Source organism: Thunnus maccoyii, chromosome 6 (genome assembly GCF_910596095.1).
Source record: "Thunnus maccoyii chromosome 6, fThuMac1.1, whole genome shotgun sequence".
Taxonomy (NCBI): Eukaryota; Metazoa; Chordata; class Actinopteri; order Scombriformes; family Scombridae; genus Thunnus; species Thunnus maccoyii.
In genome coordinates, this window is record NC_056538.1 from 8,192,647 (window position 1) to 8,211,655 (window position 19,009).

General features: G+C 38.9%; 2 protein-coding genes across 4 annotated transcripts in view; one reads left to right on the forward strand and one right to left on the reverse strand.

Moving 5' to 3' along the window:
- Nucleotides 1-1,447: 1,447 nt before the first annotated feature.
- Nucleotides 1,448-7,930, forward strand: gap43 (growth associated protein 43). Its single transcript, XM_042414459.1, has 2 exons — nt 1,448-2,165; nt 6,672-7,930. The coding sequence occupies exons 1-2, from the start codon at nt 1,448-1,450 to the stop codon at nt 6,749-6,751; spliced, it is 798 nt and encodes a 265-aa protein (XP_042270393.1). The 3' UTR covers nt 6,752-7,930.
- A 2,686-nt stretch (nt 7,931-10,616) lies between these two features.
- LOC121899460 (limbic system associated membrane protein) overlaps nt 10,617-19,009 on the reverse strand; it is a 245,764-nt gene continuing 237,371 nt past the window's right edge. For all 3 annotated transcript variants that reach the window (XM_042415303.1, XM_042415304.1, XM_042415302.1), the window contains 2 exons: nt 16,748-16,896; nt 10,617-14,630 (listed from right to left, as the gene is read on the reverse strand). In XM_042415303.1, coding sequence (XP_042271237.1) covers nt 14,533-14,630; nt 16,748-16,896 — 247 coding nt within the window. In that variant the 3' untranslated portion in view covers nt 10,617-14,532. The remainder of the gene's footprint in view (nt 14,631-16,747; nt 16,897-19,009) is intronic.

Below are 19,009 nucleotides of genomic sequence, written 5' to 3' on the forward strand. Positions count from 1 at the left end.
ATAACCCCTCCTTAGCCATGCCGATTGCACCGCCTGATTTACGAGTTCCTATTGGCCCGCTCCCCTGAGGGGTCAGGTGCACTGCCAATCAGGGTGACATATAGTCTTTCATAGCACCAACCAGCAGACAGCGCTGTGATGAGTTAGCACTCTGGTTGTCAAGGTAACCTTTGATGGTTGGGAGGGGTATGGCAGTGAATGCTGAGGAGAATCTAGCAGGCAGCCCGTTCCCTAGCAGCCAGAGATGGAGCCGTAGAAAGCTACTGTACCTAGAGAATTGAGTTGGCTCATTATTTTGGAGAAAGCGTTTCAATTTTTGAATGCTTACATTTCTGTGCTAACAATTTTGATAAATCATTGGCAGAGAATGCAGAGAACATTAATGGATGCCATGAAGAGGCTCTACCTTGAAGTTTAATTATTCAATAAATCTATTTCAGCACAATTATCAAGAGGACAATATCAACCTCATGCCTGGATTGAAAAACCACAATAAATGCCTAGAGTCATTTGTTGTCCCAAATCCCAATGTGTTCAATTCATTATGTGGAGAGAATTGACCCACAGACGCATCTGTTATTCCCTGATTCTCATGTTTCACAATGGCACTAAATCTCCCCTCTCCAGCGCATAAAATGCCATAGATTAATTCTTTTGTCAAACCAATCACTGGTTCCCTACAAAGCCCTGATACCTGGAAGGACTGACACCAATACAAAACCATTCAGACTCTGCAGTTTTCTCACATCTTTATCATTTTGGCCTAACTGATGCTGCACTGCCTGCATGCTCTTTGACAATTTGTGTTTGCTTCATGTTGCTTATACACATTTATTTAAGGTGCACATTTAAAGTTTTTAATTGGTTGAACCTTGGTTAGAGAATATTTTACCTTGATTTGTTTGCTTATTCATTTTGATTGTACTGATTCATTTTGTTTGCCACTTTCAGTGCTCATCATTCATTCCTTTATTTGATTTGATTTCTTTTCATTAGATTTATATGACTCATATAGCACAACCCACTATTTGATGGACAGCTATGGATCCAGTTACCAAAGGTAATATCATGGACCCCCTTTCAATATTTCATTGTGTACTGTCCTATCCCTAACCCTGTTCCTCATCCAATCCTATACTTCTACTCAATTCTAAACCAGTCCTGAAACCCTAACCTGACTTGCCCCAGCCTATAATTCTCCAGTAAGAGTTATAAATAAACTCATAAGTTAACTAACACACTCCCTCTCATAGCATATACTTTTGTCTTTCTCTCACTTCTGACCTTTCAACTCATCACAAGTTGTAATGTACCTTTTTCCTTCATAGGATTGTAGGCTCAAATAAAATATGCCAGCATGAGATCTTGGGATGATCATTCTCGAGCTACATTCCACTACAGTAGTGGAATACTTTGATAGATTATAGCAAAACAACTGTACATTTCCATGCTGGCTACCAGTGAACCTTTACCATGGCTTACAGTTAACACACCACTTTCTTTTGGCTACCAGGTGGAGAAGAATGAGGAGGCGGATCAGAAGATTGAACAAGATGGAACCACCAACAAACCTGAGGACAAGGCCCACAAGGCTGCCACCAAAATACAGGCCAGCTTCCGTGGACACATAACTCGGAAAAAGATGAAAGACGGAGAGGAAGAGAAGGAGGGAGACAGCCCTGCTGCTGCAGAAGAGGCAACAGAGGGAGGAGAGGAAGCAAAGAAAGCGGAGGGAGAGGAGGCACCTGCAAAGGAGGAGGAAGCTGCAGAAGAGGAGGCTAAGAAGGAGGAGGAAACGAGCCAAGCCAAAAGCCCAGTGGCAGACAAGCCAGATAACTCTCCGGCAGCTGCCACTGCCTCTCCTGCAGGCGCAGCAACGTCTCCTGTAGCAGCAGCACCCACTGCTGCCTCTCCTACGGCCGCCACAGCGCCCTCTGAGCCCCAGAAAGAGGAGCCAAAGGCAGAGGAGAAAGCTGAGGAGAAGCCCAAAGAGGAGGAGGCCCCAGTGGTGGCAGCCAAGAGTCCCACCACAGCCACAGCTGAGGAGAAGAAGGAGGAGGAGAAGAGTGAAGAGAAAAATGAGGAGGCCAGACAAGCCGATGTGCCTGCTGCTGTCAGCCCGACAGCTGAGAAGGAGGAGCCTAACCAAACAAAAGATAAACAAGGTATGCAGATTGTTGGGGCCTCATAACTGGCATTCATTGCAGCAGGATTCATATGAAAATTAAACCCATTACATGCCAAATGAAATAAGCTTACTTGGATTTGAACAAGGGCCTTCAAGCAGGTTCTCTATCAACGAAACACTTAGTTGCACATGTTTCTGAGGGCACTGAGTTCAGAGACAAAAATAATTCAAGACACTGTCAGCAATCAAAAACCAATTACTTACAATAAAGAACTATAGGTGAATAGGTGAGCTTTCCTGTAGTCTGCTTGGCAGGCACCACAGGAAATAACTGCTTGTCGAGTCTTTGGGATTTTAAGATCTTTGGCAGTGCTCCACCATTCACTGGTTAACACAGAGATGCAGCTCAATATTTGATTAGGCAGCTTTGTATCTGAGACTCTGCAAGATCCATACTGATGAGGTGGAGACTGGAACTGAAACACAGGGTTGCAGATGATTAGCACCAGTCAACAATGTTGTACAATGTGTCAGTATTATCTTGGGAATGGTCATATCTCAGAGGTACTGTGAAAACGCAATGTTTCATGTTTTGTGAGTTACAAAGATTTATCTCAGATGGATTCATGAACTAAAGACTTTCATGATATCAGGACCAACATATGAACATTGCTGCTACAATCATTTATTCAAATTAAAAAAAAATATTGAAATGAAAATTGATGACCCCATTAAATCCTTACACATTGCAGCAGGTTGAAATATTTTATAACCTTAAACAACAGCTAATAGATTTCAAAGCAAACCACCATTTGACGTCCAATTATAGCAGAAACTTGTACCTGAGAAGAAACTGGAAGACCATGAAATTACATTATAACATTGATACAACACACTCTCCCGACATATACTTGACATGAACTCATATTTCTGGTCCAAGGACTCTCAGACTGGGTCAGACAGGTAGTTAATGGAGCATGCTCAGTCTGGAATAAGTGGGGGTGCGAGGTGGGAAACGCACGCACACACAAACACACACACACACACACGCACACACACTCCAACTGGAGAACTACACCGAAACTAGGTCACCTAGGCAGCACTGTCTCTCTGTTGTCATAGTTACCACCTCGATGGGATAGCTGGCCTGCATGGAGCAGCGCAGGGATAACAGGTGCTCTGATTTAAATGAATGATTAATGATCCCTACTGGTCACGATCCGCACCAGGGAAGTCTGTCACAAACAAACACTACTTGACAAAGAACTGCTAATTAAGAACCCACTGCTGGGTCACAATCTGCTTTACAAACTGAACTTACTCAGAGAACAAATGAATATTTATAACTTATGCTGAAGTCACTTGCTTATGGTTTGTCAGCGCACAGAATGGAGTTTTATACACAAGGACACCAGGTACTGTGATCCAGTTAAATAATTCATGAGCTAGCTTGGGTATGATCCAGATTCTCCACCACGGAAAGTCTAGTGCCTGGCTTCAACTGCATAATAGTAATTATACATAATAATGATTAACTTTATTTATATAGCACCTTTCATACATGAAATGCATCTCAGTGCTTCACAATTTAAATAACAGGTAAAATATTAAAATACATTTTAAAAAGGGGGTGTAAATAAAATAATGAACTTAAAAAAGAAAAGACACAAAAAGATTCAAACATGACCATAACCAATTCCATTATCATCATCTTAATAATTGTAATCTGCTTAGACTGAACAGTAGTGTACATAATAAGAAAATGGCAGTGGGGTAGTGATAACAGCTAAACTCATTGTTGCTGTCCTCTATCCTCAGATTCAGAGAACTCACAGTTTGTGTCCAAAACTACAGAGAGCAGGGACTTTAGAAAATGAGTGATGTGAGCTATTTTCTTTGTTCCAGTTAAAACTGGCAGCAGCATCCTGTATGAGCTGTAAATGACTTGTGAACAGAGGATTGCAGTAGTCAAACCTACTTCTAATAAAAGCATGTAGAAGCTTCTCTGCAGCTGCGATAGAACCTGTATGCAGCTGGAAAGTTAGGTCAGACACTAATAAACGGTAAAACCCAGATTTTTTACATGTGGTGTGATGTGCTGAAATGGTGCTGTAAACTGTAGGCACATTTTTTCTCTTTGCTCATTTGGGCCAATAAGGGTTTTGATGTGATTTAGTTTTAGGAAATTTTGGGCCATCCAAAAATTAATGTCAGAGATGCAGCTCTCAAGGGAGTAAAGGGGACTGAGGTCATTAGGACCAACAGCTATATAGAGCCAGGTGTCATCTGCATAGCAGTGAAAATCAATACTGTGCTTATGGATGATGACCTACAGCGGTAACATATAAAGACTGAAAAGCAGAGGACCCAGGACAGAACCTTGCAGGACTCCATGTGGAATGTCTGTTATTTGTAATGAGAGGTTTTAAATTGAGACAAAAAGTTGGGTCATGTCTTTTATTACAAAAAAAAAAAATCCGAAATAGTGATCAAGTTAGAAGTGATACCAGTCACAGTGCTTCCTTACATTTTATGGTTTACTTTATATTTGGGTTTTAGTTCCACAGTAAACTATGTGTCTTGTTCTCATTAACATTGTTTACTGAAGACTTACAAATCAATGGGCAGACCATGACATAGATCACCAGAGTTTGGGAGTTTAATTTCTCATCTGCAATCATTATTTGCAAATTACTCAACAAAACTAAAGCAGTAATATCACCGTTGTAGATAACTGAATTGGCACTGATGTCAGAATACTTGAAATGACAGACTTTGCCTCTGCAAATTGGGTGAAATTGCATTTGCATCACACAGTTCAGTGACTGTAGAGACACTCTCAAGTCTGTCGTAGAGACTAACAAGCAAATTACCTTCTACCTGGAAGATCTGCTATGACTCATACTGTCTTAAGTCACACACACACATTAGTGCAAGCACTAACACAGACATCATCGCCCCGCCTCTCTGTCTTTTTCTCTTTCCCGCTCTTTCTCTCTCTCTCTCTCTCATTCTCTCTCTCTCTCTCTCTCTCTCTCTCTCTCTCTCTCTCTCACACACACACACACACACACACACACACACACACGCACACACACGTACTAATGCATACACACACACACACTAACACATACACACACACACACTAGCGCATACAAACACTAATGCATACACACACACACACACATGCACTCCATTACCCCAATCTCCGATGCAATGATGTCATCCTTTGATGCCTCCTCTTTCTATTAAAAGAGTATGAGATCATTGTGGTGTATGACATCATTGCTCTCAGCATGCTTGAATAATAGGTTTGATTAGAAACAATAAAATAAAGCTTTTAACCTTAATCCTACTGACTGGGGTACCTGCAGACCCCAGAGATTTACTTTTTGTCATATCTCACAGGTGCTTTATTTTATCATTCTAATTTTTCATGATCTTGTCAATCAGTTTGTTCCTAATGACTTCATATCATTGTTTTCTGTTTCTGTTTTAATTAGTGCTTTTTAAAAATACCAATGCATTGGGGTCCTCGGGGTCCCAAGTCAAACGCACCCAATTCCGCCTATGCAATTTTAATAGATTTAAATATTTATTGGGTTTAAATTTGCCATGGGTTCTAATTTAAAGTATCACACACTATCAGGCGGGTAAGCGTCATTTTGAGGGCTTTGTGGAAAGACTGCACTTGGGATAAAAGCTGCAATTTGTATTAAAGGGAAGTAAATATTTTTGTTTTACACAATATGCAAATTAACTGTAACTTTCCTAAATAATATTAATCTGTATTTTTTTCAGATGACATTGATTACATAACAGTTTAACGATTATAATGGTTTGAGTAGAAATAAGTTCACTTTTAATACACCAGAGCAACATAACTCAACAAACCTGAAACTTGTAATGGTTGAGTGAGGTATCATGGATCATTATTCAGCAGTATTCGCCTCTTAGTAAACCACCACAAGATGTTATTGATGTGCATGACACTCTGGGCATCACACATTATCAGATGTGACAGGCCGAGATGCTGCTGTTAGCATTGTGATGTCAGTTCAAATGCTTCATGGGTCCATTAGGAGCACTCTCCTTTAATATTTACACAGTCAATGTAGGATTTCAGACATTAGGTTGCATCCTCTGACTGGCGTGCTCTGAGGTTTAGTGAAGATGACATGGTGTGAGCAACACGCAGTTACATACACAGTTATTCATATTTTCATACAGTATGAATTTGAATGTTACTTTATGCTTGTTTTTCTTTCACCAAGAACCTTTTGAATTTAAATATTTAAAACATCAAACGTAGCAGCTGACATGTGATACCTTTGATGCTCAGTATCTCAGAAGAACCAGACAGAGCTTTATTATTCCAACCTCACAATGTAAAAAGTCTTCTCCACAGGCTAATTTTCTCTCTTCTCTCCAACCCACCTTTTATCTATCGTGTCCCCCTTCCTCCCACCTTTGCCTCTTACTTTCCTCCTTTTCCTTTTTATGTTTTCTTATCTCCTCTTCCTCCTTCCCTCCTTCCACCCAGATGCTGCAGAGGAGTCTAAAGCAGAGGAGGCCACCCCGGAAGATGCAGCGGCGGAGGCCACCGAGTCCAAGGACGACTAAGTCAAAGTCTAACCTGAAGAAAGCAGAATTAAGAGTATGAAGAATAACACAAAACAAAAATCTAAAAAGGTTGCTCTTTGCCTTCCCAATGTGAAGGCAGTCCGTTTCTATTTGTTTGTCATTTTTTGTGTGGCAATGATTTTCTCATGTTGGGGGAGTTTCCAGCGTGAAGTTTTTTGGCTCAAGCTAATACTATGAAGAAGTGGTGGTGGTGGTGGTGGTGATGATGATGTTGTTGATGACTATGAAAAATGATTGTTACCTTGATGATGGTGAGGAGGAAGATTTGATTTGGAACATCTCCACTATTTATTATAAGTGAATCAGTGGTGGAATGAGTGCTCCCAACTGGATCTTTACACATTTAAAATGCATTGCGAATGCATTGTACTTTATGTGCATCGCAATGCACTTCCTTAAAACACATCTTGCAAATAAAATCCGTACCTCTGCAAATGCACGCACAAAACAAGCTGGTTTTAAAATGCAACTCTAGTTTTCAACACGGTACAAGTGTATTGAGAACACAGCAAACAGGTAATATACTGACACATCGGTTGGAGAATAGAATGTATAAATAAATGTGTGACATTTCCAGTTGGGCAGCGTTATCCGACATCCAAAAACAACATCGAGGACAAAACTATTACTCTCTCTCTATTCTGCTTGAGTCATTCAAGCTTGGTTTACACCCCTTTTAAAAACTCTCTGTTTACTCACATTTACAGTAAAGGACCTGTTGCCATTTGAATGATCATATAATAAACTGTAGAAATCAGCTATAGTATTGATGTAACTGGCTCTTACATGACGATTTATGTTCTGCCAACCAAACATGAGAACAGTAGCATGAACCATTGAACCAGATGCATGATGGGAACTCTCCCTCTGAGAGGAACGTTTTCGCAGTCACAAAAACTTAAGAGGTGTGGCGGCTTCTTTTTGATGTCTTTGGTGTTGTTATGACAGTTTATATGAATTGGAAACATACTCTTGCACTGATGTTAAGAAAAAAAAGTGTAAAAAGAAAAATCAAACAAACGAGCAAACAAAAAATACTTTTCCTATGTTCCAGTGAGTGCAATGTCCAGTTTCAACCTATCAAGGAGTTCAAACTTGTGAGAAAAAAAAATATGAAAAAATAAAAATGGTTTCAATGTCTGTTTTCAAAATAAAGCAAATGTGCCAATTACCATCATAAACTGTGGAGTTTGTTTAAAGCTTCCTGTTACATCAGAGGGTGGAACATATTAAGGGCAATATTGACTTTAAAGACATACTTTAACAATCTGGGAAATGCACTTATTCACTTTCTTGGCAAAAGATGGAAGAGAGGATTGATACTATATTTGTCGGTCTAATATAAAGCTGGAGTAGTGAGCTAGCTTAGCTTAGCATAAAAGAGCTAGCGGTAAACAGCTAGCCTGGCTCTGTCTGAAGGTAGTAACAAAATCTGCCTACCATCACCTCGAAAGCTCACTAACTAAACCGTATATCTTTGTTTGTTTAATCTGCACAAAAACCAAAATGTAGAATCAACAATTTGTAGTTTTTTAGGGGTTATGTGTGGGACGATTTCTTGATTGCCGGCGTAACTTCCTGGGGTCTCTGGTGGTTGCCTAGCAACCTCAAGGTGGCATGGAGATATAATAGTTAATTGGTAAGCTTTAGCAAGTGATCAGAAACCTGGACGAGGCGTTTACATGCCTCAGTATCTCAGTATATCAGAGTATTCTAGCTAGCATATCATAGTTTCACAAAACGAGGATAAATTCTTATCCAGGTTTCTGAAACCAGAATATGATGTTCACATGAAATACCTGATCATACTGTAACCAGGACACTAGTGTGCATGTAAACACAGTCAGTCTTAGGTATGATTTGAGTTTGTTAAAGGATAGGTTCACAATTTTTCAAGTCTGTCTTAAAACAATAGTTAGTTATATATGAACATTGACAGCCTGCTGTAATCATTCCTACTGATAACACAGACCATTACAAGATTCCTTTCAAACACACTAATAATATAATCGATGGGGGACAAAATCCACAGTCCACGTTTTGTTTAAAAAATGTTCTTAAATGTTTATCTAAAGCTAATATTGGCTTCAGCAGTCTGAGTTAATCAAATCAAGTGGATATCTTCCAAACTTATTTCTTCTAAGTATAAAATTCATTAAGTTTGTTTCTCCGGACAGTGTTTCCCTGTTGAGCTGCGGTGGAAGTACAGTAACAAAAAGAGGGAATTTGGCACTAAAAAGACTGTAACTTTGAAAAATATCTACTTGATTTGACAAATATGGAAGGCTGAAGCCTGATATTAGCTTCATATTAGCTTCAGGTAACTTTCAAATATATTTTTGCACAGAAGGAGACGGGTAGATTTTATCCCTCATCACTTACATTGGAAGTGCGTTAGGAAGGAATCTCTTAACCATCTGTACAGGCACCCCTGTTTTTGTGCATCAGCCCGAAAATAATCTACTCAAAATAAAAAGGGTATTATTCATAACTGTAGTCTCATTTGAAAGGCAACTCTTTAAAGTTTACCACCAAAAAGTCAGAATGAGTAGAAGTGATCCTGAACCAAAGTTACAGAGGCTAAAGTGTCCCACAGGTGGGACAGTGTTGTTTAACAGGTTAATGGTCACTATTGACAGGAACTATTACAGCAACAAAAAACTGTTTCAATGTTCATTTGGGCACCTGACTATTGTTTTAAGACAGACTGTGACCCTATCCTTTAATCTTGTTTATACTGAGATAATTATCTAAAGATCCTATCAAAAGAGACTGGATGCAACACTAATAAATGCGAATGCTGGGAATTCAAATTGGACCCATGTGACTTCTGCTATGATAGTTTGGTTCAGTAAAAATGAAATAAATAAGAATAACCCCCAGGGTTAACTTAAATACCAAATCAGACACAAAGAAGTTGCATGACCTTCACGCTAATGAAGCTGGTTTGCTGAACAGGCAGTCCTGGAATGAGCATGATGCCTCTGAAAAGTTTAATTTATCAACCTCTACCTTCTGAGTCATACACTCTCCCATACCGTCCTCTCCTTATATACTTTTATTGTCAAGTTATAGAAAAAAAACTCCTTCCTTGCCCAACACTTTTTAGGTCCCTCTATTTCCAGGACTGAAATTGGTGTCACCACTCTATTATTTTTTCATTTTTATTTTGTGTGCAACTAAGTGAAAAAATGACGCTCATTTTCACTGTTGCATCCGGTCTTTGTGGATGAAAACATCACCTACAGTAAACATATAAAATACAGCATCTACTTTCAGCCACTGAGCTGTTGCAGATTAGATATTTCACTCATGGATTCCTCAACAGCTGTTACAGGAAATTTGTGAGTGTCTCATTTGCTTTCCCCGCCCACATTGTCCCAGCTGGTGTGGGGGTGTGATCTGGGAACCATGCAGACACAAGCCTGTTTATCTGACCTTCGACCTGCAACATCCTCTGTTCATCTTCAGAGTTAGACGCTAATAATGATGGAGAATAATGTGTTTGTGTACTCATTCTTCCACAGGCATACTGGGAACATAATTTGCTGTGTTATGACACCTTGTGGAGAAACGTTTAACCGCAGCATGGCTGGAAAAAAGCAACAGTTGCCATGGTTGTACAGTGAGCCTGTGCCATATTGTGATTGTTGTGCCTCCATATGTGGTTGTGATCACTCCAGTCTTACCTTTCATCTTTGGCACCAAAAGTGAAACTGAAACCCTCCCATGGCGAGGAGCAGAACCTCAGTTGTATTTCTCACACTTTCTGAGGACAAAAATGTCTTCCAGAGAGTAAATAACAATACATATATTATTTTATTTGCATGTTACATGGTGATAAACACAACAGTACGTGTGTTCCAAGCTGTCTCCAAAAAGAGTTTACTTGCCCCGACATCTCAAGTCACATTCAAATACAGAACATTAAATTCAAACAATTTTTATTTTGTATTATGAACATTTTCTCATATACCTTTATTACATACCATTTTTTTTTTAGAAACTGACTGCAATTACCTTATGCCATAATAAAGTAAAGTAAAATTAAATTAAAAAAAAACAAAATGGGACATTGCTGTGTCATAATGCGTGATTCAATCTTAATTTCCCATGACAAAGGGCGGGAAGTACAAACGTGATAGTTACATTTGCTTTTTAAATTTTTCAATGTTGACTTGTATAAACACGATCTTATGGATTTGCTGACTTTACAACATTCTACGGTAGAAACATCATACTGTATATACACACAGAGGAGGAAAAGGAAAAGAAAAAAAGAATCCAAACTTAAAAATAGAGGGTTACCACTGTAACCATATAGCTCAACAGAAAGCAGAAAGTTAGCTGTTTGGCCAACTCATCATGTATCTCATGCCTCGTAACTTTTCAGGTCGGTTAATAATAATGAACAGAATCAAATGAGTACACGCGCACACATACGTAAGCCAGATTTATACAGTGAAGCGATGGTGATTTTTTGAGGCAATGCTCATAGTAAACTAGGTAGCTGTATCTACAGTCTTTAGTAGATATCCAGGGTCTGTCTACAGGGGGGTTGGTGCTGTGTCCATAGGCTGGCTGTTGGTCTTTATGAGTAATGGAGGGACAGTTACTCCTTTTTGCTTTATGGGTAAAACAGAGCTCCATGGCTTTTACATCTGTGGTCTTAGTACACCAGTCAGTGCTTATGGGCTGGTTTTAACCTGCATGGACACACTTGGACATCCACATTTGTGAGATTTGACTCATGAAAATAGTAGAAAGTTTAGGCAATGACAGTCAATTTACTGTAGCATCTTTTAAAATAAACTTCCTTATGCTATCTCCTTGATGCAGTGCATACCAAGCAGGTTAAAATAAAATGCTGAGCACAGTTTGGCCCTACTCTGGCAGTCTGCCGGGTCTTCTCTGGCTAAAAAAACAAAACAAAACACATTTTAGTTTGTCTGAGAGTCTGCCAGTTACTGCCCAAGACCAGCCTTGCTCTGCCCTGAGGTTTGTAATGTGACACAAAGTGAGACAGACAGACTTACTGGGATAGACATGTAGCACAGAGAACTCTCATGCAAACTGACCATGAAGAACTTTTTCACCACCAGATCATTCACTTCTTATTACAGTAAGAAGATAAATGTTGCAAACTAAAAGCAACCCATGCTAGCCAGTGGCTAAAAAAGCGAGAGAGCCTGCAGAAATTCCAATCTTGTACAAAACATCAGGAGTCAAGTTAATCATTAATCAAGCATTAAAGTGGTTACACCAGAGTTGTTCAGTTCTAAAAAATGAATTAAAAAAAAGCATGTGTAAGATGATGAAAGCATAAAAACAAGAAGCTTTCTTATCACTTCCTAGACTGAAGAAATCAGATTGCTGTAACTGATGGGGATGTGAAATATTATTTAACTATTTAAATGCATCACTTTTGATTGGATTGTGGCCTGTTTCAGTCTCTGCACAGCACTATTTTTACCATTTCACCCACATGAAAACAAGATGGCACTACAATGTCACACAGCCACGGCCTCAGAAGCATTTACAATGAAAACACTGGGAACAAGTATTTAATGTATTACAAAGATGACATTAATTACACGTGTGTTTTACAGTACTGTACCGTCTCGGCTCGGTTGTTAAATGAGCGGAGAGACGTGAACACACATCAAGTGGAGGAGCTGAGCTGGGCGCTGGAGTCTGTACGCTATTAGTCACCCTACCGTAGGTCAAAATAAATGTCAAAAAAGGCAGCTAATAGTGCACCAGTTCAAACAATTCTCCACACAACAGCAAGGACCTTTGAGCTATTTTCTGAAGGAATTGCACTGGTTGAAAGATCTTGTGAGTTTCACAAAATACTGACACATGTAGTATTCATTTAAACATTTTGTTCATAAAGAAAGAAATTCAATAATCAGCCTAAATACTGGCAGAGGTGTGATTTAATGGTATTATTTTGTTAAAGAGGCTCATCAGCAGTGGCCTTCAAGCAACCATTGAGGGGAATAAGCTTTCAGTGTTCAGTTGTGCTGCTCTTATATTGAATTCTTGGTATATGAAGGAGCATTACAAGTTAGACATAATATGCCATTCCCTACAATGTCATGTAAGCCAGCACTTGTATCATCTCAAGGATAGGTACAATAATAACTGCACAAAACTATCTTCTTTTTATGCTAGACCTTATTTTTTTAAAGAAAAAAAACATCATTGTCTAATGGGCTTCAATTCACATGATAGGGCAGGATTGCCAGTTTAAGATCTACAAGTTATTCATCGTTCAACAAATTGCTACCCTATTCAAAAACATGGACACATAAAATTTGCCTTTTCATATATAAGGACATTGGATTCAAGTATATATATATACACAACTAAAATGAATGAGGTAAAGACAGAAAAAAAAAAAACCTCAATATCAATATATCATGGATTTTCTGTATCATTTCATATTAAAACACACATACTTCTTTGAAAGAGAGAAACTAAAAGTAAGTCATTCATTGGTGTCATACATTTTTATCCAAATTCCAGCAGTATAGAAGAAAGATCCTAAAACTCATGAACTAAATGCAAACACTGTATGTGGTACAGTATATGTCACTAAATGCAGTGCAGTCTGCCGTGGAGCAGAGACAAACTGCACAGTATGGTTGGTCGGTTGTCAAACAAGCAACACTGCAACAATTTTACTCTGTTTCCAGTTGTTACAGAGGCAGAACAAGTTGTCTTATCATAGAGAAATACAAAATGTTACTATGTACAGTACGCATCATTATAACCTACTGTGTTTTTTTTTCTCTTTTTTCTTTTTGAAAGTGAGAGTCCTGCTGCAAAAGAAGAAGAGGAATTATTTTTGGAATAAAGGCGAGTGGTTGCAAAGCCACTGAATGAGGATGTAGATATCTATCACTAGATAAACTCATTTCCTCAGGTTTGTTCTCCGCATGGTTTAGCTCAGGAGGATCAACTCGATTCTATTAACTGCATCCTCGATTTATGGATTCGGCAGCAGCAACCCAAGACTGCTGCATCTAGAAACAATGTCATACTCAGCTAATGCAGTATATCAGTGTTTCAGTCTAATAGCATCAGATTATAGCGGTACAGACTTTAATATCAAGCTTTAATCTTGTTATAGAATCACTTTACTGGCTGCAGTATGTTCCCTTTTGATTTCTGTATGTGTTAGTCTAAATTCCATATAGTTTATTGATGTTTGGCAGATACTTTGCTGCTCATTAATGCACTGGTTAAACAGTTAAATCTACAATTTCAGTTAACATAATGCAACTATGGGAGTAAGGAGAAATATACTTTATGTCTTCAGTACTTGTAGAGACAAATGATTGTTGGCATCCCTATGAGTGGGGCACCTCTGCTTTCATTCCCATGAAGACAAAAATACAACATCTCAAACCCCATCCAGACCCCAAAGACAAGATATAGCAGAAACAAAGAAGTGCATACGAATTAAAAAGAGCAACACAATTCTTTAACAGAGCACTGTTTGCTTGTTCTGTCCTTCATATCACTGTTGTTTTTTGATTTTTTTTGTTGCTGTTCTTATAACATTTTACTTATAACCCATCGCTTGTCGTAATATCTGTAAGCAGTGCCAGAGAGCACATAAGGTTTTCGTATGATGCAAACAGTCTGGGGACGGTAAAGTTGGTAATAAGGTAGCAATAAGGATGTCGGTGAGTCGGAGAGAAGGAGGAGAGGGAGGCCGGGGGAGGACGAGGAAGAGGAGGACAGCGGTATTAACACTTGAAGAAAAGGCAGGCGAAGCAGGCCAGCAGGAGCCACAGTGATTGAGATACACAGGCAGAGCCGTTGATATCTCGACCTGTCCCGGGTCCTGTGGAGAGAGAGAAAGAGGGAAAGAGAGGAGACAGGAGTGTTAATGTAGAAGTCGCTGCCAGAGAGTTTACCCAGACTGGCAGACCCAACACCTTGAGAAACAGTAGCAGACCTACTGCCGCTATTTCTATTTTAACAAGTAAAATTATCACAGACATTTTGGTTTTCTTGATTATTCACACTGAAGACATTACACTGAAGAGAAATACCACTAATATGTTTGAATCCCTCAGTCTGAATCACTAAATGCATGAGGTCTTACTGACTGCAGCTTGTCCAAAATTATAAGAGACTGCAGACTTTAGGAAGTGTTTGGTGACATCTGGTGGCCATAATGTGCAATTCACTCTATTGCTGTGATAGAAGCTCAGCAAGTACAAAAAAACCCCCACAAACAGCCTTTGAGTTCTAAAAATGAAAAGGAACATTGAATCATGTAGAGAAGACAACTGCTTGCACTGCGTCATGGATTTTTGAGAGTTGATGGGCTCCATTTGGCCGTGCTGGTGTGCAGAGTGGGAAAACCTGCAGGCGTCAAATGAGACAGCAGGTATGACACTGAGAGTCTTTATTAACTGATAATCAAGCAGCAGCTGGTAGTGAAGACGCTGTAGTAAACTTTAAATTCAACTTTTCACAGCTTTTAAGTGCTGGATGTTTCTATTTGAATTCAACCACTACAAACATAAAATATTTGCTTGCTGATCTGTATTGTGTATGATGCTGCTAGTACACATGGTATTTTGTTTAAATCTTTGTGTGCTGAATTATAATGGAGTGGAAACTATGCCAAACCTACTTGAACCGGCATTATGCCAGTTGAGTTTTGAAGAACACTCATGGAAAACACCTGCTGTTACATCATTGGGGTGATTGGGGTGTGTTTTGGTGTGTGAATTTAAATCAAAATCTAGAATAATTATTGCTGATATTAACAATGAATTAAATGAGTCTGTCTAGTGTGGAAGGGATCACTCATGGTGTCAAAATCATGCAGAATTATCACACAACGCTGCAGCTCTACTGAGCTTTAAGTATCGTCTGGAGTTGGTGGATTAAAACAGGGATGAAGGGAAAATGAACACTTAACTTACATTCATCAGGTAGTCAGAAAAAAATGTCAATATTCATTACTAATATAAATATTTTATTACTAATATTTCTCTGTGACTGTGATTGCTAACATGTTAGCCATACCAGCTAGTGTTTCTGTCAACTTTGGTATATTTCTGCCCTCTAGGGGCCAAAACTTGATTAACCTAGCTCATGAAGTTTTATAACATTGCAAACATTACCCTGCTAGAGCAGTTATTAAAGCCATTTACATCTTAGTTTTAAACATTTAAAACTTTCTTCTCTAAAATCTTAGTTTAGATTTTTATGAACTGTGATTGATTTGACCTGTAGTACATCACATATTGAGTACATCAGCTATTATGGGATATAAACTGACCCTCTTGTGGCAACTTCTCTTCATACAGGTGTGATTTTGAATATAAAATTACATTGTATTTACAAAGTTACAAAGACTTTCAGCTTTCCTTTCAATGTATTTTGAACTGACAGTTACAGAAATGATAAAAATTAAGTATTTTAAAGTGGATTTGGATTGTCATTCAAAACTGAACTGTGAACTTATGACTCCTACCTTTTTTACCCATTTACTAAATATCACCTTCCCTCTCCACACATTTTAATGGCTTTCCATGAGGGCTAAGTTAAATTATTGTCATGCAGAGTTGAGTACACTGTTAGCGAAATGACCAAAAATTACAACGCAGGAAGGTTCTAATTCTCAAACTACCTTCAAATTATTCTGATCTTGCCACTGAGCTTACAGAAGAGCATACAAAGCTGCAGTGAGTTTCCTCCCTGCTGATTTTTCAATGATTCAAAGGGAAATTAGATTAATACACTTAACACTTGAAAGTCATTCACTCTCACCTTGACACTCTCACAATGATTTGAATGATGGTGTGTTTGAACGGTGTAGATGTCACTATAAACTGGCTGTTATATTTCATGCTCAATATTTTATATGTGGTCTGCGTTGTCAAATATAAAATTATTATGGGTGTCACCAATATAAGAAATGGCAGCAGTGTCTATACTCACTATAGAGGAAAAGGCTGGCATTCTGGACGCCCAGTCGGTTCGAGGCCACACAGGTATATTTCCCATAATCCTCTTCGGTGACGCTGGTGATCATGAGAATAGTGGTACTGCCAAGAATTTGGATATTGATGCCCTGGGCATTGGACAGCCTGGAGGAGAGAAAGATAAAAGGGAGGCCATTTAAGTAAACTGCAAAGTAATGAAAATTAGAGAAGCTGAAGCCAGAAGGGAGTCAGTGACATTTTAGGCAAAATAATCAAGTCTGCACTGTCTGTGTATGTAAAGGTGAAGGAAAACTCCAGCAAAGCTTAATTAACCAACAAAATATTCCAAATTTTTATTGGAAGATAATACCCACTTTTAGTTTTCTAAAAAAAAATTAGCCACAACCTACTTCTGGCTTGAGAATAGACTTTATAAGTCTTACAGCACAATAATACTTTTCACAATGTAGTTGACAGGATTCATCTGTTTTCTGAACGTGGTGAACAGAGGCACAATTCTGCTGCTTCTCGCACACACTGTCATGTTAAAAAGATTTCTGTGAATCTCTTAACAAAATTACTTTAAAAAAACATATTCATTTTATCAAGATGTTACATTTTCTGCTCTATCTGTTCATCTATAAATGATATTTCATAACTCAGCTAAAGTAGAGTGTACGCGGTCTGATTGTTGAGATGATAGAAAAGCCATTTTCATTTTGGAACAAACCTTTTCATTAACAGTTCGACACAATGCTGCATTTACCAGAAAGCAATTCTTGACCTTTGGATTATGTTGCGAGAGAAGAAAACAGGATGCAGTTTTCAGAAAGGCAATGTCACTGTCCAGGCTGTACATTTCTATTTTTCCATTTCAGGCTTACAGAAATGTAATAACTTGTAAAATTGACAAAATGGCCAAAACAGAGTGCCAATTTGAAAGAAACACTGTTGAGAATGTATCTGCGTTTATGTGTGTAAAATCTTTTGCTTTAATTCAACAATTTATGACCACAACAAAATGATTTTCTTTCATAATGATGAGTTACTTTGTACTGTTTTGTTAGTTGCCATCAAGCAAACAGGATCATTGTTATGCAGTTTTCGGATGAATGATTTAGTATGCTGCTGAAGTTCTGCCCTGCACTTCAGGGAGCTTTAATGACCACCAAACTTCTGACAATCAATTATGTCAACCTTGAACCCCTTTCAGAGCAAATTAATCAATACAATTTGCTGACTCTCACTGTATACATGTAACTCTCTGATGAACTGTTTCTCCCATCATCACAACCAAATAAAACTCTTTTAATAACACAGCACACATAATGGATTCTGCTTGTTTTAGGCTGATTGAGACCTTCGTATCATGAATGAGGTGAAGTTAATTTAAGGCGCCTCAACTTAATCCTTCTTAAACCTGGGTAATGTGGTAATCGGGATTTGAGCAGGGGAGCAAGAAGTTTATGCTGACACATACTTGGCTGATAGAAAGTATTAACATAAAAAGGAAAACGCACATCATGGCGCAGCATAATTTGGCTCACTGGGGAGCAGGAACTTGATAAAGTGCTGAAGTCCTTCCCATAGGGACACCTTGAGAACAGTGGCAGTGTGTGTGTGTGTGTGTGTGTTGTTGTATGTGTGTGTGTATGAAGAGAGAGACAGACCTAAGGGAGGGCAAGTGCACCAACAGTGTCCCCACTTCATCTAAAAGCAAGCCCCCTCCAACGATAAGGCCAGCAGCAGATATATTCTCCAGTGTGTCTTCATGAGAAGTGACTGCACTATTAAAAAGGCTTGCCTGCCCACAGAGCATGCTGAGAGACCCAGATAATACACAGCACCACAGGGAGTTGGAAGCAAACAGCTATTTTTACTATAGATTATAGCGCATGATTGTAATGCAGCAGCAGGGGAATAAACTGACCTAAACAGGTCAAAAGAGACAGAACCATCTTTTGTTTTCACAGCCAGGGTTTCAGCTTGGACTCTGCCTTTATTTGCAAACAGGCTATGAGTCCAAATGCTCAGGGACACAAAACTGGAAAGTAAAGAACAGGAGACTGGATCTCTGGCCCCCAAAGTACATCATCTTTTCTATTAGCATTTACCAAGCTCAACATTTTGGCTGCCCATTTTAACTTTTAACGTGTTGGCACGTGCAGATCTGCAGCCCACAACCTCTCTCACTTTTGAGTTCAAGTTTGTCCTCAAATATACCTGTATCTTTGCCAGCGTCTCCATCTGGCATAATCGACTGGAATAAATTTTCAGA

Excerpts from the sequence above, each read along its gene's own strand:
- gap43 (XM_042414459.1), top strand. The coding sequence starts at position 1,448 with ATGCTGGCTACCAGTGAACCTTTACCATGGCTTACAGTTAACACACCA. Across the intron at positions 2,166-6,671 it reads CCAAACAAAAGATAAACAAG|ATGCTGCAGAGGAGTCTAAA; the intron begins GTATGCAGATTG and ends CCTTCCACCCAG.